The sequence below is a fragment of the Pungitius pungitius genome, chromosome 10 (assembly GCF_949316345.1).
Source record: "Pungitius pungitius chromosome 10, fPunPun2.1, whole genome shotgun sequence".
NCBI classification, from domain to species: domain Eukaryota; kingdom Metazoa; phylum Chordata; class Actinopteri; order Perciformes; family Gasterosteidae; genus Pungitius; species Pungitius pungitius.
Genome location: NC_084909.1, coordinates 18542245 through 18563559, shown reverse-complemented (window position 1 = coordinate 18563559; position 21315 = coordinate 18542245). Strand labels below are relative to the sequence as shown.

Genomic DNA, 21315 nt, shown 5'->3' with positions numbered 1-21315 from the left:
TGTAAACATATAAATACTTATGAAATATGCAAGTACCATTACTTAATAACATGCATTTAGTTACAAACCGCACTGAAATTGTCTAAACAAACAATACTAGTTTTATAGGATCTATCCAATCGATCAATTACAATGTTTTATTTTAAATTGATAGATTGTAAAAATGGTATACATTAAAAAGCGTTTCCTGTTATGAAGGTGCACCAATTCACGAGGCGGGAGGGTTTCGTTAAGTTCCGCTCCTCTTCGGTATTTTCCGTTCTTCTCCGTCCCGTCGTCGGGCATTTCCGGCCAGCGTCGCCTTCTGCTGTCTCGTCCTTCTCCAATCTCCGTGTTGTTGTTCCCGGTGACGCGGCGGAGGTGTAGCCTGACGCGGGCTCTTACGTGTCGGCCAGAATAAAAGTGGAGCTCCGGAGGCCCGGGAGTGACGAAGGGAGTCCGTATCGGTAAGGACGGAGCGGTGTCCGGGGCTCAGGGAGAGGCGTAGCAAGGGTCGGTCTGGTCGGGTTCGGCCCGAAGGAAACAAAGAGATCATGGCGCCGCGATGTGTTTGGAGCAGGGTGGAGGGAGGGGAGGCTGCGGCGGTTTTGGGGAAACGGTGCAAACTGTGCGGCTTTTTCGTAACGACCCAGGATGGGAACTTGGTCTGTTAACACGTTAGAAACCGTAAAAGCACTTAAGTGTCTTTTTGACTCCCCGGTCAAATTATGCTTAAACATGCCGATTTATGCGCACATTTCTTGCGCCGTTTCCTAGATTTAACGGCGCATTGAACCCCTGCCATCAGCGATATGTTCATTTGCGTCTGCTGCTCGCTCGATTTAATTCGATGTTTCCGAAATTCTAGTTTCCCGCTCACATTTCCAACCGCCTCGTTCGTGTTTCCCATTCATTCAGGACTCGGTAGAAATTGCGACTTTTTATCGCAGTCCGTCGCGTTTGGTTTAAAAAGAAAATGCCTGTCGACTATTTTTTTCCCCCGCCTTTCATTTCTCGAGCTCCCCGGTCGCACGCCGTGCTCCGTGGTCCCGTCTCCCGGGGATGTGGCCGGTGTGTGGGACCGTGGAGGGGAGGGGGGGGGGTGGGGGCGTTGCCCCGGCCATGTGCCTCTGCTGTCACACGAGTGATGTTTTGAAAAGCAGAGGGAGAAACGCGTGAAGCCAATCATGCAGCGAGAGAGAAGCGACGCGGCGCGTGAGATCACCGGGATGCGCGTCCCCGGACGAGTGCGCGCCGCGCCGCCCGAGGTCCGACCCGCGAGCCCTTAACGCTCCCCGCTGAAAGACGTCAGTGAATCAGAGTTTCACAATAAGAGTTTCTTAAGTGTCTCTTACATCGTAATAACCGTTGCTGTTGAATCCCAGAGGTAATGACCCGCGGTAGAAAGTACTTTTACTCTACTGAGAACTGCGCTATTTCGGTTTTCTACTACTTTTTTTTTTTAAAACACGGTTTAACTATTAATCATGTTACAACACAAGAGGTGCACAGTGGAATATAGGCTGTAGCCCCTTCCACACCTCACATACACACACACACTGAGTGAGTATACATACATGTATTATATGAGGATTGAATAATAAGAAGTAAAATCAAATGAGTTACTGATATCCAGAAGCTCAATTCATAATGATATTCTGGTTTAGAGTCAGTGGAAAACCATCTGCGCAAAAGTAACTTTTGAAACTTCTACTAATACTATATTGTACTTTATATTCCACTGCAATTATTGGACAAATATTAGTTACTTCAGATGAATCATAGAAAACATAATAAACAAACTAATTATTAACTACTTGCATGGCTTTACTTAATAAAATGATACGTTTTTTAAATGGATTCCATTACTGGAGGAGTGTCAGTGTTTCCTGTTCCCAGGTTATTTTGTGACTTTTCCCCTCAATGTGTAGATGTAGATTGTTGTTTGTGTTTGCAGACAGGAAGCAAACTTCCTTTGCTTAACTGTATCACATTTAGAGACGTTCTGGGACGTAATAAAACCCTTGACTTTAGTGAAACAAAACAAAATATAAAAAATAAAAAAAAATGTACTGACCAGCATTAAAGACCACATCACTTTACAGAGTGATTGTGAGTTTAGCTGCACGTGCTGGAGACGCTGTTCATCTACACAAACTGGAACTCTGCGTTCATCCTCCTCTTTGTATTTTCATATGCTCCCACAGCACATTCAGTATGAGTATAAATAACTGGACTCGAAATGCAACCCACTGTGACATGACAAACCAACGACTACACCTCAACAATAAATAAGCACGACAAGATTCATAAATGTAGGTTTTATGACCGGTTTCTGTCTCCATGTGAAACATCTGTTCCCATCACTTGAGTTTTATTCTGTACTGAGAACAAAAGGCTTGTTCATAGTGTCATCTGTAGTGTAGTAAACTTTGATAAAAGAGCTGTTGCAGAAATGGAACAGTCCATTAAGAATTAAGAAGAAACAAATGACACCACAATAAATCGGATCAGTCATAAGAGGGTCATCCTTGTTCTGACCTGTTTTAACTTGTTTTAACCTGTTTGAATGTTCCGACATTTGGTCCAGCACATGCAGATCCAGATGTTATTATTATCTAGTGCACACATTCGGCTTGTCACGTGTTTTCCAGTTCAGCAGCCATGACTCCATACTGCGTTTTACGACTACAAACATTCACATCAACGTCTCCCCATAGACCAGAACACGAATAACAACTATAAAAGATTTGATGTGTAACCGTAACAGATTGACAGCCATCTGGCGACAGTTAGAAGGACACATTCCTTCATTCCGACGTGTTTCGAATGAAAAAATCTAAGAATGTTTTCTCCCGATATATGAAGGTAATTTTGAATGGCCTGAAGACAGTTGTGAACTAGAAAAGCTACGTCACTATGCCATGTTGGGGGCTCTAAGGTGCTCTTATGCCAATTCAGCTGCTTTATTCGATCCGTCCATTCCCTTTTTTGTAGCGTTTTTACTTTAGGGCCACTTTAGGGCCACTTGATTGAGGTGAATTGTTCCAATGTTTACGTAAAATCCCATCAGAAGGAATCAAACCTACGGCACCAGCAACTGGCTTGGCACTGTCCTTCTGTTGTAGTGACATAACTTGGTGTAATCTCCATGAAATAACATCCTTACTAGGTTACCGAGGCGGAACATCACACATCTTCTACCAATGTTCTTGGTACGGCTGTCAACAAATATTCTATATTCCAATAGTTGTTCAAAACAGCTATTCGAATGTGAAAATGAATATTCGAATGATCGGGAAAAATAGGAAATAAAAACCCAACATCGGCAGCAGCGACGCGTCTGTCTGCTTTGCGGCTGGTGCGCTAATGTACTGACTTCACACATATTTTGGGACAAGAATGGCGACCTTAAGTTGCTGGCACAAAACTCTTGGTGCAGCGCCTGTAAGCGCTTTGTTTCCTTTTGTTAACATCCTGTCCCTAAACCTCCATCCTCAGCCCGGCCGGTTAAGATGGAATCCGTGGAGGTTCAGCAGGGAGCGGAGACTGCTGTGAGCGAGACAGAGACCCAGCACATCACCCAGGCACAGCTGGCTACTTTGGCTCAGGTAACCGGGTATGGAACAGGTGGCATTTCAGGATCAGGAAATTCATCCAAACATTTGGGGTCAATGAATTTGAATGTAAAATGAAGGGGAAAAAAGAGTTTGACTTAAAACTGCATGTGGCAAGCAGCACAAATCACGTCCCCCCTCCGAATTTTCAGGTAACCATGACAACAGGCCACGTCTCGGCAACCGGCCCCACGGTAACGCTGGTTCAGCTTCCCAATGGACAGACGGTTCAGGTCCACGGTGTGATCCAGGCCGCACAGCCCTCGGTGATCCAGTCCCCGCAGATCCAGACTGTGCAGGTGAAACACACACACACACAATAAATGAATTAAAGAACATGGAGTCAGAGGGTTTGTTGGTTTGTTTCCAGATCTCCAGCATAGCAGAAAGTGAGGATTCACAGGAGTCCGTAGACAGTGTCACTGACTCCCAGAAGCGCAGAGAGATTCTGTCACGACGCCCCTCATACAGGTAGTGCGTGTGTGTGTGTGTGTTCATTATTAGCTCTTTGTTTAAATAGAATCATTTTCCAGCTTGTTCGCTGTGGTCAAACGGTGTTCATTGTAACCTCTGATGATGAAATTCCTGCCGCCCGACAGGAAAATCCTCAACGACCTTTCGTCGGACGCGCCGGGCGTCCCCCGCATCGAGGAGGAGAGGGCCGAGGAGGAGTCGTCCTCTGTGGCCGCCACACACTCCATCACCACCGTCACTGTGCCAACGCCTATCTACCAGACCAGCAGCGGCCAATACAGTAGGTGATCAATGAGGGATGCATGGCGTTGGACTTAATCACTGATATCATTTATTGGGTTGTTATTGTTATTATAATTGTTGTTATTATTACATCATTATTATTATTTTTATAGGAATTCAGAACTGCATTAGAATGGATTTTTTTGCGACATTATAACATTGTTTGTGTCTCATGTTTCATCCCGTGTCTTGAATTGTTCCCTCTCACCAAACGCACAGTCGCCATCACACAGGGGGGAGCCATTCAGCTGGCCAACAACGGCACGGACGGAGTCCAGGGCCTCCAGACTCTGACCATGACCAACGCAGGGGCAACCGCCCAGCCCGGAGCCACCATCCTCCAGTACGCGCAGACCAGCGACGGCCAGCAGATACTGGTTCCCAGTAACCAGGTGGTGGTCCAAGGTGGGCGTGCTGTATTAGTGAAGCAGTGTTTTATACCTAGATCCATTACTGTTGTGTATTTTATTAAGTAAGAAGGCATTTTATTCGTTCCTCTCCTCTCTGAGCTAATGATTCTCAGAACGTGACACCTCTGCCGACCTCTCCTTTCAGCCGCCTCCGGAGACGTCCAGGCTTACCAGATCCGAGCGGCCCCGGCTAGCACCCTCGCCCCAGGGGTGGTCATGGCATCCTCCCCTGCCCTGCCCACCCAGGGCGCCACCGTGGAGGTGACCCGCAAACGGGAAGTCCGCCTCATGAAGAACAGGTATGAAAACACAGAGCACAGGACGGCTCGGCATTGATCAGAGCGCCCCGTGAATGTGAATCAGAAAGACAGCCTGTGCCTCATCCTTCCCACAGAGAGGCAGCGCGGGAATGCCGCAGGAAGAAGAAGGAGTACGTCAAGTGTCTGGAGAACCGAGTGGCCGTCCTGGAGAACCAAAACAAGACACTAATTGAAGAGCTGAAAGCCCTCAAAGACCTTTACTGCCATAAATCCGAGTAGTTTGGTGGAGCCGAAACGCCAGTTCCGGCCGAGTGGCGTTTCATTTCTCTCCAAAGACTGCCGGCCTTCTACTTTGCCCACGGCTGCTAACAAGTTAGTGGAACACTGTGCCCTTCACGGTCATTGTCGAGATACCCAGCTGGATAACGTTGGACTGCAGGCTCCAATGGAGGAGGGAGGAGGTTGTGTCCTTAAAAACAAACAAATTAAATGTCATACTAAATGGTGGACGTGCTCATATTTGAGGGCCTCCTTGGACTGTATTAAAGCAATAACGCTCGACAAGCTGCCCTCAAAGCATCACCATTGTTGCTATGGTTACCTGAAGCTAAAATGTAAATGGTTACGGTTTAACATTACAGTCACAATAGTGGGTTCAGTCACAATTTAGTGGCCCAAATTAGGATTAATAAACACTTATTATGAATCCTACTTCATACATGAAAAGCATGCTTAGAATATGCAGCTTTTCCAAAAACGATGTGAAGTTTTGGTATCAGGCGAGCTCATTCAGCTTCATTATGTGAATAAATTATGATTCTCAATTTGATCCACATAAACCTTTTCAGACCTTTGACCAATAGTGTAGTGGACTGTACAACTGATTGGACAAAAACAAGTATATTAAAAAAAAAAAGAGCAAATCCTACTGGGGCGTCTGGGTTTATAGCGACTCAGCATTTTTTCTCTGCTCACAGGCAGCAGATGGAGGTGCTACCAAAACGAGACCATTTGCAAAGCTTTAAGAGTTGTTTTTATAACTTTTCTCTCAGTTAAAGTAACATTACTTACAGGACTTCCATCCAGTAGGGAAGCAGCTTACACAAGGTTCTGTCCATCTTAAGCACATTATTTGGAAGGGAAAACCAATGGGAATGTTGTAACGCCACAGCAGTGGACAGCACTGGTTCTACATTCAAGTAGTTCTTTAGTGGCAAAGCACAATTCTAATGACATATATAGAGTATATATCTCTATGCGTGTATAGAGATGTGTAGAACCAGGTTAACTGATAGATAGACAGTCTAAAGAGAAAAGATAACCAGGTTGTGAGCAGCAGAGACCTTGATGTTGGGTCGTCTCAAAACATAATCAAAGTTAGCGTGTAAACGTGACATTTTGTTTACAATATTGTGTTTGTTGCAACTTCTTCTGTCAATTCAACGGTGGTGAAACATGGATGCCGACAAGATGCGAGATGGCAGAGCCATTTAAACAATTGTATAGCAGATTCTTTGTGGACAAGATATCTGCTACATATATATGAATTCAACATTATGATCCATGCTATCTTATGTAGGACTGTGCTTTTCGGGAAGATACATGTAGGTACTTGTTCATTTATTTTTTTACATTACTGTACATTGATTCTGTGGCATGTGTAGTCCTTGTGTATTTTGGTTCATTTCAAATTCTCACGGCTTTTATGAAACCCAACTTTTGCATATTTGTAACATGCATCAATGTGCACAGTGTATGTGTGTAATCGTGTAATCCACCAGGCCACGGCAGCTAGGTGTGTGAGGAAAAGGCCTTTGCTGGTTTGGAGCGCTGGGCGAGGCGTCAGGGTCCACAACGCGCATCTGTTTTTATTATTTGTTCATTTGAAAAGCGCACAGAACATTTGGTGTTTGCAGACTGGAAATGTACTTTTATCTCAGCAGGAATGTCCCCTTTAAGAACTGCTTTTATATCCTCCAATTCATCAAATGAAAGGTACTTCAAAAAGTGTATTTTACTACATACAAGTTGAACTAGATTTGAATTAAAGATACAATGTATGTATCAAGCTAATTATTTACTGATTTTAAGTAGAAACTAATCCTGAATCCTCCTGACCAAACAATGGACAGTTTTCGAGTACAACATCCTCGATTGTTAAGGAAACTCCAAATGATTATTGTTTCCTCCAGCTCACTGTTGATGGTTGAAACTTATGTCTGGATTTGTCATTATGGGACTGTAATGACAAATGATGCCTTTGGTTCATTTTGATTTGTATGAAAGCTACAGAGGAGCCGAGAGGAAATTTGGGGGCAGTTCATGGTAGCTTTGGTGTTTTTATTTGTATTGTTGTCAACATGTTGATATTGTACAGTTTAAGTATGTGTAATGTATCATGGATTAAAGGGTTGAATCAGCTGAAATAATCACAGCAGCACCTTCGGAAGGATTTGAATGAAACATCTCATATTGATCCCATGGACACGTTAGTGAGGGTTTAAATATGTGTGCGGGTCTGCAAGGCTCAAACTGCTCAAGGTTGTGAGAGGAAACCTGTTGTACAATATTCTGACAATAATTTCCACCTCTTGCATTTCACACATGTAGTGCTGGTGCTGGGGTAAAAAAAGCAGCAACATAGTAATAATCTCTTTTTTCTTTGTTTGATTACACATTACGTCTTTCCAACCAAACCAAAAGTGTTTAATGTCTGTGCCAGAGCGATTTATACCCACGGGCCTCACTTGTGCATGAAACAGATTGATATCCGTGTTTGTAAAAGTATATAGAGACGTTCTAGAACAGTTATAATAACGTTTTTTCTAACTTTTAACGTGATCAGTTTCTATATTGCCACTTTTACAAGTTATCAATTTGAAAATGCCGTGTCTTGTATAGCATCTTGTTGACGATGTCAGCAAGCGATGCGTTGTGTAGCGTTCGTTTCAACGTTGTCACGGTATAAAACTGTACCAGCCCTTTATTGTAAAATGCTGTTATTCTGACACTGCATCATTCTTTTGTAAACACTTGTAATGTTGCAATAAACTGCTCTTGATGATTGTTATGTATGTAGTCTGCTTCTAACAGGCACAGATGAACCATGAAGGGGTCGTGTGTTTACATCAACATTTAGTTAATCAGAGAGAAAGTATTACCGGTAAGATGAAGGGGTTTTTTGTGCAGACATTCCCGTTTTTCGGGAAATAAGTTCGGTCTTCTCAGGAAGTAACTTAGCTATAGTTTTCGGGGAAACTAATCTTAAGACCAGAAATGTGTGCTTTAGCTTGAATGAGGAGGAATGCTGATTTGCAGGCTGATAGAGGACCGGCTTCAGTTTCAAAAAAAGGGTGTGGGTCGGTGACGATACTAAAATAGTAGTGTGGTAAATACTATTTATCGGTTTAAAATCGTCTGTAACAGACAGCTACTTCAACCAATGCGCGACCCCAAAACGGCAGTGTTTTGATTTGTCAGCCAATGAAAACGAATGGAATTTCTAGGTAGGAGGGGCTACATAAATATTTGTTCCAAGCGGAGCCGTATGTCAGCTCCGGCAACAGATGGCGGCGGTGGCAGCGACTAGAGCCAGCATAAATCTGACGGGGTGAAGGCACTAATAGGGCACTCCAGGCCAGTGACTAGACTTGTTTACCTAATGAAGAACTGGAACCAGGCCTATTCAACCTGATGTCATTGAGACTCTTGCCTAAAGTCTTGGATTTTTCTCTTTACCTTCTTTTTCCATTGGAGGCCGCAGAAACCTCGGGCTAGATTTGGCTAGGCACCGTCCCGGTTGCATGACGTCTGCGCGGTTATTTAGAACATCTCGGGAAATTATTTTGCCAGAATCTGGCAGTTTTTTAATCTTCAAATTTGTATTTTTTTAGATGACATTTATTTTTGCACGATAATTGTTATTCATGTGGAATAGAAACAAAGTTAAAGATGCATGCTAACTAATGCTATTCTGCTACAATGCTAGTTAGCTAACGTTACCTAGCAGCGAAACTAGCATGTTGAATGAATGAATGCATTGGCGACTCCCTGCATTTAATAAACGGCTATATGATGATATTGCAATAACACGTCGAATAATATATGATAGACCGATTTACAACTGGGTGAACCTGTGTGTCCGGCTCTCCTTTGACTGTTAAGCGTGACGCTACCCTCAAATGGACAGGAATGCCATTCCACGGAGTCGGCGGACAGCGGCGACTTAGCACGCAAACATAGTGCCGTGCTAACAGCGCCGAAAGCCCGGTAATGTTTACGAAGCTGTGGCGAGCTCATCTTAGCTAGCAACATACCCTCGCACCACTCCTACTCTGCTGCAATAAGTGTGAAGCCTACGCCCGCCCCGCGATGGGAAACACCGTGTCATGCTGCGCCTCTCCCGAGTCGAGCCCCAAACTGCCGTCGAGGCAGCCGGCAGAGCGGCTGGAGGAGCTGCAGACCAGCACCGAAGTGAGCGACGACAACACCGTGCCCTACCTGCAGCACATAAGCGACAGAGAGGTCCCTGACGGTAGGCTTTAAACGGAGTTTAAAGCTCCCCTTTTCTGTGCTCCCTCACCTGAGATCTAAGCATGGCGACCTAACGACCGATACTGCAAACATCCGCCCATGTGTGCGCGCACACACACACACACAGTTGTGTCAACATAGGATCTCTTTCCCCCCCCCCCCCCCCACACACACACACACACTCTGGATCAATCTGTAGTGTGACAACTTCATGAGGCGTTCACGGTCACAGTTGCTGAGTAACTCACTCAGATAATATTCTTCTCGCTATTTAACGTTAGCTGGTCACTGCAGCATCCTGTTGACGTCACATCCCAAGCCTCCCTCGACATTTATTCATCATTGTCTTACCAACCTCAGTTTCATAATCAGTCCGAAGCAGAGCGGGAACAAACATCCTTAACATTTGTTAATTATTTCTATGGAGATGTGTATAGTTATACATAGGGATAAGAGTGTATTTTGTAATGTGCTGCTTGTGACATTAAATCAGTCGCACCATACCAACTGCTACTGAGACCAGTTGTACGGGTAGCCAATGGGAGGTGTGTGTGTTTGTGTGCGATGCCCGGTTGAGAGCAGCTGTCGGCAGGGAGAGTGTCCCAATCCGTCCGGCAGTCCTTCCCACATTCCTCATGTCTCCTCTGGGCGTCCTCGCTGCCATCGCCTAATCCCCGGCCTTTTATGGAACCCGTCTGCTCGGATTTCGATAAAGAACACAATCGCCGTTCTTGTGGAGCAAACGGGGCCATCTGTGTGTTTGTATTGCCTGAATTTACAGTTCAGTTAAGTATTATAATCACAAAGTTCTTATACAATCCCTGAGTTTCTGACAGTCTCTCACTGGATATTGGTATAAAAATTCTGTGTGTCTCTGGTAGAAGTTTGAGCGGCTGCTTTTTATGATAACACTGAGTGGGGAAAACATGAAATTGGTACCAAGAAGCCGTCATTATGATGCCTACCGACATTAATCGGAAAGTAAACAGTTTGGATATTGTGGCCCACATTACACACAAAAACATGCATTAAAAAACACATTCTATAAGTTAAAAACGTATGTGTCGAGTCTTTTGCCGCCTCCGACCCGCCGACGTAATCGGATAAAGAATATCTGTTCTGCTTCCTGCTCATCGGACTCTCACTGCATCGTTTCCCCATGATGGATAACGACGAGATGCACGATCCCACAGCTCAGCTCACTGGCTTCCTGTTGTCTCCCTCCCACAAGCGATCGGCACTCATGCAGCGCTCTTTGTTGTTTTCTCAGAGCTGGCCTCGGAGTCGAACCCGTCGGACCACGCGCGGGCGAGCACCATCTTCCTCAGCAAGTCCCAGACAGACGGTGAGACACGCACCTGAATCACATGATTGCTCGTTTGTTCAGACGGGTCTGGTTTCAGGAGTTGAGTCATTTCAATGATACGCCCTTTCTTTGGCCGCTGCAATCCTGCGTTGGTCATGTGGCGTTGAATGGGATGCCCTCTTCTCGCGTGGCTTTGTGTAACGTCTCTCTCCTTTTACAGTACGGGACAAGAGGAAAAGCAACCACATCAATCATATCAGCCATGTAAGTGTCTGAATGCTGATCATCTCCCCTCACAGTTGGCCGGATTACGATAGTTATAATTCTGTTCTTAGCTATAAGGAGATTTTAATCTGTAAATTGGCCATATCAAGGTAGCTTATTAAGTTAACTGATAAATCTGCTTCTATATTCTTATTTTTACCATCAACAGGAGCTATTTATTTAGGACATGGTCCATCGTTCAGTGGTCAAGTGTGTCAAGATGTAATAGCCCCCCCTTCCCCCCCATCTGTGATGAGTTCACGTGGTTGACGGAGACATTTCCCCTCGTCCAGGTGTCGCCTGGTCCACTGTCCAAGAAATACAGCTCCTGCTCAACCATCTTCATCGACGACAACACCGTCAGCCAGCCAAACCTCAAAAGCACAATCAAATGGTGAGAGGATTACACACTCACACTCTCACACACACACACACAAACAACGGCTCGGGTTGTCCTAAAGTGCCTCATCGCACACAAAATAATCCCGTTGCATCCCAGCATGGTAATCCCAGAGTAATACTGACTGGATGTGTGATTATGCGCCTCAGTGTTTTGTGGGGACCTTATTTCTTCAGGATAATCCTTGTGTGTTCGAACAGGGCCTCTTTGCTTAGTCTGTGCAGATGTTGTGTGTGTGTGTGTGTGTGGAGTGACACATACACTGTAAACAAACAGTTTATTATTTTCCAATTGAGTATTTTTTTGTTTCTTTTTCTCTTTCTCCAGTGTCACGTTAGCAATATACTACCACATCAAAAACAGGTAGGTGTACACGGTTCTACTTGATCGGCATCATGAGATTTGCTTGTTTTTTAAACCGGTCCGTGTGTGTGTGTGAGGCGTGTTGACAGATGAACGTGTTGTGTGTGTTCCTCAGGGACTCGGGCAGGTCGCTGGACATCTTTGATGAGAAGTTGCACCCTTTATCAGTGAGTATGTTGATGAGAAACACTCCTGTGAGGATACTAATGAATACACTGTAGCCTCCGTGAGCCTGTCTGCTTTATGTAAAACATCTGGATTGCATTTATAAATTCCACAGCAAAGACCCCTCCTCTTGATCGGTGTCTATTTGTCCTCGCCACCTCTTATTTCCCCTCTCAGTCGGCTTTTCAGGCAGCGATATTCAAGGAAAAGTCCGGTATCTTTCCGCCTGTGTTTGCACATACGTGGCAATAGGAATTATAACCGTTTAGTGGCCAACGTGTACACAGTGTGAAAAAAGGCGGATGAGACCAAATTGAAGAAGAAAAAGGATGTAAAAGAAGAATATTAAAATGGCGAGTGTATTACATGTAGAACGCAGGAGGAGGGAGACTCGGCAGGTACTTTGGTTGAAAGCCTCTCATTGCCTTCCTAATAATCCTATTTACATGAATCATTTGAAACGACCAAAAGTAAACACACTCATCATCCCCCTGCAAGAGCAATTTGGGCAACACATGAGCATTTATTTCACTTTTCAGTCGTTGTTAATGGACCCCCCCCCCAAAAAAACCCCGTTATCTATTTGGTATCTAGAAAATACCACTTATATACTGAACATTTCATCACATCATTTATGCACAGTGGTCCAGGTTCTAATAAGGTGTGTGTGTGTGTGTGTGTGTGTCCCACACAGAAAGAACCAGTGCCAGACGACTACTCGCACGTCGGCCCGGAACACAAACTCATCTATCGCTTTGTCAGAACGCTGTTCAGCGCCGCGCAGCTCACTGCAGAATGCGCCATCGTCACCCTGGTGAGTCCGACTGAAGCCAATAACTTGCTTGGAAGAAGAAAAGGAAAAAAAGTGGAAAATGAATCAAATGTTTTATAGTGTTGATATGCTCTGGAGGGTGGATGGTTTTGTATGAGTCAGAGCGGTTGTAAAGATGCTTCTAAAAGTGATCTGTAGCATAATGTTCACGTTGTTTATAAAGTCTAGAAAAACACCCATTGCTGTCATTAAGAGGTGATGCTGGACCTAAAGAAGGTGGAAGCAGAGTTTAGTTGCGGGTGGTGGTAGTTCTCTGAGCTGGTCACCAGGGGGCAGTAAACTCCTTCAAAGGGATTTGGTCCCAGTACAGCTGTCCCGTGTGTGTGTCTGTTACCATCAGAGATGAGCAAAAAGCATCACATCGCATGGTGGTTATTTTTTTTTTTTAAATGTATATTCCTGGCAAAATGGTCCGTTTTGTAAAACACCCCCTTGTTTTGAAGTTGAAGTAAATATACAAGAAATACAACATTGTTTTACAGCGTTCCCATCGCACAACGGTGTCACTGATAGAACATCATCAGTAGTGGGTACAAATCCAACTATTACTATTAAACTGGATGGACGACTTGCTGCTATTCAGTACGTGGATGTTGAGCATATAGGAGTATTTGTTCCTTGAGGTTGTTCCCTCTTGCCCCGGCTCCAGGTGTACCTGGAACGCCTGCTGACCTACGCCGAGCTGGACATCTGCCCCGCCAACTGGAAGCGCATCGTCCTGGGGGCCATCCTGTTGGCTTCCAAAGTGTGGGATGACCAGGCGGTGTGGAACGTCGACTACTGCCAGATCCTTAAAGACATCACTGTGGAGGACATGTGAGTTGCTCTCCATGAGGAGGACAGCAGCTGGTTAGCTAGCGCCTTTTTATGAGTAACTTCTCCTTGTTTTAAAAACAAAAACAACCTTAAGATCAATTCTTTTGTCGTTTTTAACAGTCTAAGAACATGAATGGTTACCCTGTGACTGAGCGTTTGTTTACGCTGTGGTTCTGTGCTCTTGTTTCAATGAGGAAATCATCCCCAGCTATAGTTCTCAGGTCTTTTATTATTATTTACCGCAAAATGAAAATACGTTTTTGAGGCATTCAAATTTATCCCCAAATATGGTCTTTTTATTTTTAAATATTGGTTCTGAGCTCCATGTTTTCTCTTTCTGGCCCTACGTGCTGCTAGCCCTCTTCATAGTAAAACGTGTAACAAAGATGCACTTAGATCAGACGGGCTGCAGCCTCCTTCCTGTCGTGGGGGGGGGCGCAGGCCGGTGGAGGGGCCGGGGGCTGCACTCGGAGCGCCCCGGTTTTATTTCCTATGATTGCTTGATGCCAGTGTGTGTGGACGAGGTTGAAAGAGCCTCCTTGTTGTTTGTGATTGGGAAAGGTGCCTGCATGTTGGTGAGCCCCCATCCCTCTGTGACCCCCCCCCCCCCCCATTCTCCCTCCCTCATATACGTCTGACCCGCAGTCTCTCCGCTCTGTTTTTCGTCACCGTCACTGAAGTGTCTTTTGTGAACGTGCTCGGGTCCGGATGGACTGATGGGAAGGAGAGGTAGAGAGAGGGAGGTGGAGAGATGTGGTGGAGAGGGGTGGGGGGGGGTTCTCAAGTGCTCTCACCGCTTCTACATAATGGCCCCCGGCTCTCGCCCACTCCATTAGTTGCCCCGGGAGACCAGACATCACATGCGCAACTCGCACTCACCCCTCAGCACCTTTCGCTGACCAAAAAGAGAAGCATCCTAGATGCCGTCTCCTTGGTGACCACCTCCCTTAGCTTTTCTCATGGCTGTGATGATGATGATGATGAAGGCTGATTTGGGATGATATCTGGTAGTCTTGAAAAGGTGTGTGTGTGTGTGTGTGCTGCTGACTTTTACTTGGTGTCCATTTCTGTAGCAAAATGTTTGCTTCTATTAAATTTATTTTGTTACGGCCAAAATTAAAATGTGTAAATATCAATATATTTTTCTCCTGAACAAAATTCTGCTTTTTTTCCCCCTCAAAGTTGCATCCAGTGTCAATTGATTAAGTCCCTTTAGCAACCTGTGGGGTTACTTTTATGTTATAGAGTATTATTATTATTACTATTGAATAAGAAAATGCAGCACACGCTTGTGGTGTTTTGACAGTACACCACCACACAAGATGACATGGTGGCTCTTGTACCCCCCCCCTCCCCTCCCCTCCCCTCCAGGAATGAGATGGAGCGCCACTTCCTGGAGCTGCTCCAGTTTAATATCAACGTGCCGGCCAGTGTCTACGCCAAGTACTACTTTGATCTGCGGCAGCTGGCTGACGACAACAACCTCAGCTTCCCCCTGGAGCCCCTCAACAACCAGCGCGCCCAGAAGCTGGAGGTGAGGCCACATGTCCCACGGCGCCACGTCCTGGTGTACTGGGAACGCAGCGCTCGGCCCACTCTCCGCTCTGTGAGCGCTTCTCGGTAACCGGTGTCGGTGCGTTTCTCTCTGCAGGCCATTTCCAGACTCTGCGAAGACAAGTACAAGGACCTGAGTCGAGCAGCCATGAGGCGATCCATCAGCGCCGACAACCTGATCGGCGTACGCCACTCCAACGCCGTGCTGTCGTAGGTCTGGACGTGAGCCGCCCCCCCCCCCCCCCCCCCCCCCGTGTGTCCGCCTCAGCGCGTCCCGGCTGTAACGCGTGGAGGGACCCCAAAAACACCTTATTTATTATTATTCCTGGAGCAAGCGTTCAGTAGGTGTCGCTCTGTTGCAGTTATCTTTGAGGGGGAAGGTGGGGAGGAGGAGGGGGGGGAGGGGGGGGTAATGTAATCTTTGAATTGTCCCACGCAGCCTGGCGTTATTCAGTATTTTAGATGTCGTCACCGAATTTCACAAGACGACCAAAACCAAGAATGTCACTTATTGGATTTCCCCAACCTGACTCACAGTGTACTGCCCACTAATACTACTACTACTACTACTACTACTACTTCTACCACGACTACTACTACTACTACTACTACTACCACGACTACGTCCACTACTACTACTACTACTACTACTACTACTACCACGACTACGCCCACTACTACTACTACTACTTCTACCACGACTACGTCCACTACTACTACTATACTTTGTGTTCAAAGTAATGAAGGAACATGATGGCCCCCTGATGCATTTGAGTTCTGTCCGTCTGGGTCCACCGGGTCGCTTCAGCGTTGGTTTTGGTCTCTTCGTGGGATCGGTCGACCCAAATCGAATATGGAACCAGGTGTCATTTTAATATGTCCCTTGTGAATTGAAACCAACGATGGACACTCAAACCGCGTGTCAGTATTAAGCGATACATGCAGGGAGGTGTCAGTCCCCCCCCCAGGGGGTCACTTCCAGGCTCCAGCTGGTCTAACGGGGCCGACTCCCTGATTCCAGATCAGCGTTGCTGCCGGCGCCCCCCCCCCTCCCTCGTTTACTGCTAGTCCCGGACCCCCCCACGCACAGCGTTGAAATAAAAAAGAAACTACATAGATACTCAGGGGTGGGGGGGGTCAGAGACGCTGGAGGGTGATACTCTCCCCCCACTCCCCTTTTTGCTTACTATGTAGGCTACTTAGCTGTGAAATCTGAAGTCTGTTTTTAATTGAACAAAAAAAGTATTTTAAATAAACACTAATCCTGTATAACAAAGACTTCTCTTGGTCATTTAAAATGTTATTTATCATCTGGGAGCTTTCTTTTAAGGCGATTCATGTTTTGTTGTATTTAGCCTGGCACAAAGCCGTTATAAAACATCATCAATTAGTGGATACACACTCATCCAATGTAACATAATCCTTTATAACAAAGAGCTTCATCATCAGAGTCCAGAATTTAGACTTGTGTGTGTTGTGATTTAAAAATGGAGGAGCAGCCAATGAGGGGGAGTGAAGCTTGGTGCATTTTGAATGTTTGGGGCATAACGGAAGTGCTTTTTAATACGTTACAATTGAACAGAGATTCCAACTGATGTGTTTTCCACTTTTAACGTCAATTATTTAACAGTTCAACAACAATCATTCCTCCTGGTACAACATTAGCGCAGATTCCGCTTTCACACTTGAACAAGAAATCAAATTATTTTTGCCCAAACAGAAAGTCTACAGAAAGCCAACATGTTACGCCAGATAAACAGAAAACGTCCTTAATCCCACCACATGATTCACAATCTCCATTATGTTTTCTGTACGAGAGCACATAGACACAAACAAAGAGCTAAATGTCCGTTTCCCAGCATCCTTCATCACTCGCACAACTCGGCCTAATAAATAGATCTCATCCAGCGTAAGGAGCAGCAACAATACCAGCGCTTCATTGCCACCAGGCCTCAGACCTTTGGATACACGTCGGGACTTTTCCTTTTTTATACTTTGTTCTTTACAAATCTGTTTGTTCTCTGAAGCCCTGATTTTCTTCTTTTTAAAGCATCACCCAAAGCCGTGCTTGTTCATGCTAAAAATAAGGACAAATGTTCAATTATTACAATTATTTCTCAAACCAACGGCCCCAAACCCCCAAAATATAAAACTTAAGATTTTGTTACTTTGTACCTTTATTCAATTATTAACCATGACTGTTTATAACTAATTCACTAAAGGAGGAATATTTAAGCTTGATTCAAGTCTCTAACATTTAAGTCAAATAGTTCCAATAAAATCCACCTGATGGGTAGGAACAATAGATTTGCATCTTTCTTGTGGAAAGTCTGAGTGTTTCTTTTAAATTGCTGTTAATAAACATGCATCTAAAAGAGCTGAAAAGACTCATTTCTACTTTAAAGGAGAATAATAATTAGTGGATTGTTCTAATTGTTGCTTATTTAAAATATCGGTCCATGAACATCAGATCTGTCGAAGATCTGTCTGCCGAGGCTGTGACATTAAAAAGAAGAGTGAAGGTTAAAGTGAGGGCCATTTTAAAGTCCTTGAGCTGGTTTCAGGGAGTCGCCAACAACAGAAATCACAACAAATTTAGAATAAATAACTTTTCCAATTATAGATTTCATTGGAAACCCTTTTTTCTTTTGGTGGTACTTCTTTTTTTTGTTCTTTTTAATAGTTTTGGTACAAACCTCATGGGACTCAGGGTCTGTTGTCTATTGCTGACCTCTCAGGGGGGGGAGGGGGGACCAGCAGATGGGGGTAGAGGCCAAGTTCAGTTATATCCTGCAGCTTTATGGGTTCAATCAACACAAAGCCCGACCGGAGCTCAGGGGTCATCGAGCGACCCCTCCACAAATACCACGTCAGCACTGCGTCACTTTGACAAAAAAAGTTTTCATTTCAGTTACATAATATAAAAAAAGTTCCAGATATCACAAACATTGACATGAAACAGCACATTTATGTACAGGTTCATACAAATCAAACGTCTCTGGTGACTCACACTCGGCTTGAGGCTAAACAGATCACATGAACATCAGATCACAGCAACTTTATACAATATATACATAAATAAATATGTGTTTCTCTCTCTCAGTGCTCAGGGTAAACGGACAGGAAGAGTGTGGTTTCGTTATGGACCCTTGTGACTCTGTTAGGTTCAAATGTTGTTTCAGAGGAAACGTCGCTTAGAGAAGCACTTTCAACCGTCTGAAGTCAGTTTCTCAAAAGGCAGATTCTCTTTTCAGATACTCTCTCATGCTGAAATTACAATGCTGGTTGTATTTTAGAACTTTTCCCTTTTCACGCTGGTCCAATGTAGGTTTTTAAATGGTCACAATCGTCCATTTTTTTAGTGAGCGCTGCAACTGTTCGTCCTCTCTCTCTCTCTCGTTTGGGTACCTTAGTTCAGTCCACGCTACGCCGCGCCCCTTCATATGTGCGACGGGGCGGCCTTATGGTAGAGCCCCGACGTCAAGCCGGTCCCAGTGTGTCCAGTCAAAGCCGTGCTGGCCTCGCTGTACATGGAGGGCGGAGCGGTTGCTTTCCGCGGCCAGCAGGGGCAGCATCGAGCCGCAAACCTCCGCCAGGACTCCACCGTCTTTCCGGACCAAATCCAGACCCCCGAGGTGATGCCCACCACCAAGCACATCAAGTACTTGAGCATGAAGACGGCGTAGTCCGGGCCCACGCCCGCACGCTGGCGCTCCGAGGGGCAGGAGCACGCCAGGGCCCGCTCCCAGCCGGGCCGGTAGTGCTGCTCGTAGACCAGGCAGGCCACCACGATGGTGGCGGGGACGGTGTACAGCACCGTGAAGAGCCCGATGCGGATCATCAGCCGCTCCAGCTTGTCCGTCTTGGTGCCGCCTTGCTTGATGATGCTCCGGATGCGGAAGAGCGAGACAAAGCCGGCGAGTAAGAAAAGGGAGCCGGTGAAGAGGTAGACCACGAGAGGTGCCAGCACAAACCCCCTCAGGTTCTCCAGACTCTGGTTCCCCACGTAGCAGATCCCGGCCACGGGGTCCCCGTCCACTGAGCTGAGGGCCAGCACCACGATGGTCTTGACGCTGGGGATGAGCCAGGCGGCGAGGTGGAAGTACTGGGAGTAACCCGCGATGGCCTCGCTTCCCCACTTCATCCCCGCAGCCAGGAACCAGGTGAAGGACAGCACCACCCACCAGATGGAGCTGGCCATGCCAAAGAAATACACCAGCAGGAAGACGAGGGTGCACAGGGCCGGCCCGGTGGTGTCGTAGAGGACGTGCAGCTGGTCGCCTCCGCCGCCGCCGCACGCCACTCGCTCGTGACCCGCCACCAGGCGGATGATGTAACCCAAAGACACAAAGAGGTAGCAGGCTGCCAGGAAGATGATGGGCCTCTCCGGGTACTTGAAGCGCTCCATGTCGATGAGGAAGGTGGCGACGGTGGTCAAGGTGGAGATGAAGCACAGCACCGACCAGAGTCCCACCCAGAAGGTGGTGAAGGCGCGCTCGTCGGCCGAGAAGTAGGGCTGGTGGCAGGGCTGGGCGCAGTTGGGGAGGGGGCCGGTGTGGACCTGGCCGTACAGGATGCTGGACTCCCTCTTGATGGGGACCAAGGGGTCTCGGCAGCGGCACTCCCTGTCGCACAGCGGGGGGCTGGGGGGCCTGGTCCGGCCCTTCGGGGTGGGCTTGGGGAACGGCGGGGCCGGCGTGGTGGCCTCGCTGCTGTTCTGGTCCATGCACAGGGTCTCGTCGCCCAGCTGGGGCAGCTGCTCGCAGCTCATCCTCTCGGGCCACTCGAAGCCGTACTGGCTCATCAGGGGGGAGCAGCCCCGCTTGGCCCGCTCGCACACGGAGCGGCAGGGCGGCAGCGGCTTGCGGTAGTCCGGCAGGCAGATGGGCGTGTACATGCTGCACAGGAAGAAGAGCAGGTCCGGGGAGCAGCGGATCCGGACCAGGGGCCAGAACTGGTGCACCTCCAGGCCCACCTCCTCCTGGGTGTCGTGGTTGAACTGGTTGGGCATGTAGGTGAGGTTGTAGCCGATGCCCCTGCACATGGGCACAGTTATGGGCTCGCACACCAGCTCTTTGGAAGCTCCGAACGTGAGCCCGGGAGACCGGAACAGGAGCAGCAGCACGAGGAGCCGCGGGGACACCGGGCAGCCTGGCGCGTGTCGCACCTCGGATGCCGTATAAAACATGTTTAAAATGATTTAAATAGAGCAGGGTGAAGGCCGTTTTCTGGTGTTTCACTCCGCTTCTCTCGAACCCGTAATGATTACAACCAAAACAGGTTTGAAGTCCAGGCAGTTTGTTATTTTTGTCCGTAAAGGTTCACAGAGCCTCCGCTGTCAATCATTCACCGCGGCATTCCAGGGAAAGTTCATCTCCGGTGGTCACGTTCCGGTAAGTGGAACGACCTTGTGACATTTCCACCGGGCCGCGCGAGGAAAAGTCGCATCCTGAGACCCGCGCAGCACGCGTGAAAGGAAGTGTGGGTAAAAACAAATAAACGTTCAAACGTGGGCATTGGAGAAAATGTCCATCCTCCGCAACCGTGGGCCGGTGTCACAAATCCACCTTAAGTTTATTCCCTCGGCAACGTGGACGGTTCCGTTCTTTTCCAAAGTTACACCGGTGCTTCTTTAAGGAAAGTAAAATAAAAGAATATCCCGAAGCGTCCTCCAGGTTGGTAAACCGAACGTATCCCGTGTGATCAGGTGCAGCGGTGTGCGGCTGCTGCCTTCACTGAGCCCCGGGACGGAATAAAGTCCTCCTGGAGCTGCAGCACCTCCTCATCACACGCACGCTGCGATGCTGCGTTCAGGCACTCTCGGAAATGTCACATTCAAGCGAAGCCAGTAAAGGAGCTTCAGTGTCACGTGCAATGTCAGTTTTTTTTAGGAATAAGGTAGAACTTAATCTCAATTGTTGCACAGCTTTTGACTTTACAGTCAAGTAGAGACGTTATTCAACATTGTAGAAAAATGGTGACTCGTTCAGCAGCTGAGTGAAGCCCGATGTGGAAAAACTAATTTTGCCTCTGTCCCTGTATTAAAAGTGCCCCACCGAC

The 21315-nt window shown here is 46.7% G+C and overlaps 3 protein-coding genes across 5 annotated transcripts; 2 read left to right on the top strand and 1 right to left on the bottom strand.

Moving 5' to 3' along the window:
* Positions 1 to 304: 304 nt before the first annotated feature.
* creb1b (cAMP responsive element binding protein 1b) lies at positions 305 to 8092 on the top strand. The gene is made up of 8 exons (XM_037489087.2): positions 305 to 446; positions 3481 to 3590; positions 3749 to 3895; positions 3967 to 4067; positions 4196 to 4350; positions 4572 to 4757; positions 4908 to 5061; positions 5157 to 8092. Exons 2-8 carry the CDS (start codon positions 3495 to 3497, stop codon positions 5299 to 5301), a joined length of 984 nt encoding a protein of 327 aa, XP_037344984.1. The 5' UTR covers positions 305 to 446; positions 3481 to 3494; the 3' UTR covers positions 5302 to 8092.
* A 477-nt stretch (positions 8093 to 8569) lies between these two features.
* On the top strand, positions 8570 to 17666 carry ccnyl1 (cyclin Y-like 1). Of its 3 annotated transcripts, XM_037488577.2 has the most exons (10): positions 8570 to 9556; positions 10826 to 10900; positions 11082 to 11125; positions 11419 to 11519; positions 11853 to 11888; positions 12004 to 12055; positions 12748 to 12867; positions 13535 to 13701; positions 15073 to 15235; positions 15353 to 17666. In XM_037488577.2, exons 1-10 carry the CDS (start codon positions 9394 to 9396, stop codon positions 15467 to 15469), a joined length of 1038 nt encoding a protein of 345 aa, XP_037344474.1. In that variant the 5' UTR covers positions 8570 to 9393; the 3' UTR covers positions 15470 to 17666. The 3 variants fall into 3 exon arrangements, with proteins under 3 accessions (XP_037344474.1, XP_062420972.1, XP_062420973.1); XM_062564988.1 differs by lacking the exons at positions 8570 to 9556; positions 10826 to 10900 and having other exon boundaries at positions 11091 to 11125; positions 11978 to 12055; XM_062564989.1 differs by lacking the exons at positions 8570 to 9556; positions 10826 to 10900; positions 11082 to 11125; positions 11419 to 11519 and having other exon boundaries at positions 11872 to 11888; positions 11966 to 12055.
* A 133-nt stretch (positions 17667 to 17799) lies between these two features.
* On the bottom strand, positions 17800 to 21032 carry fzd5 (frizzled class receptor 5). Its single transcript, XM_037488576.2, has one exon. The coding sequence runs from the start codon at positions 20441 to 20443 to the stop codon at positions 18695 to 18697; it is 1749 nt and encodes a 582-aa protein (XP_037344473.2). The 5' UTR covers positions 20444 to 21032; the 3' UTR covers positions 17800 to 18694.
* Positions 21033 to 21315: the final 283 nt, after the last annotated feature.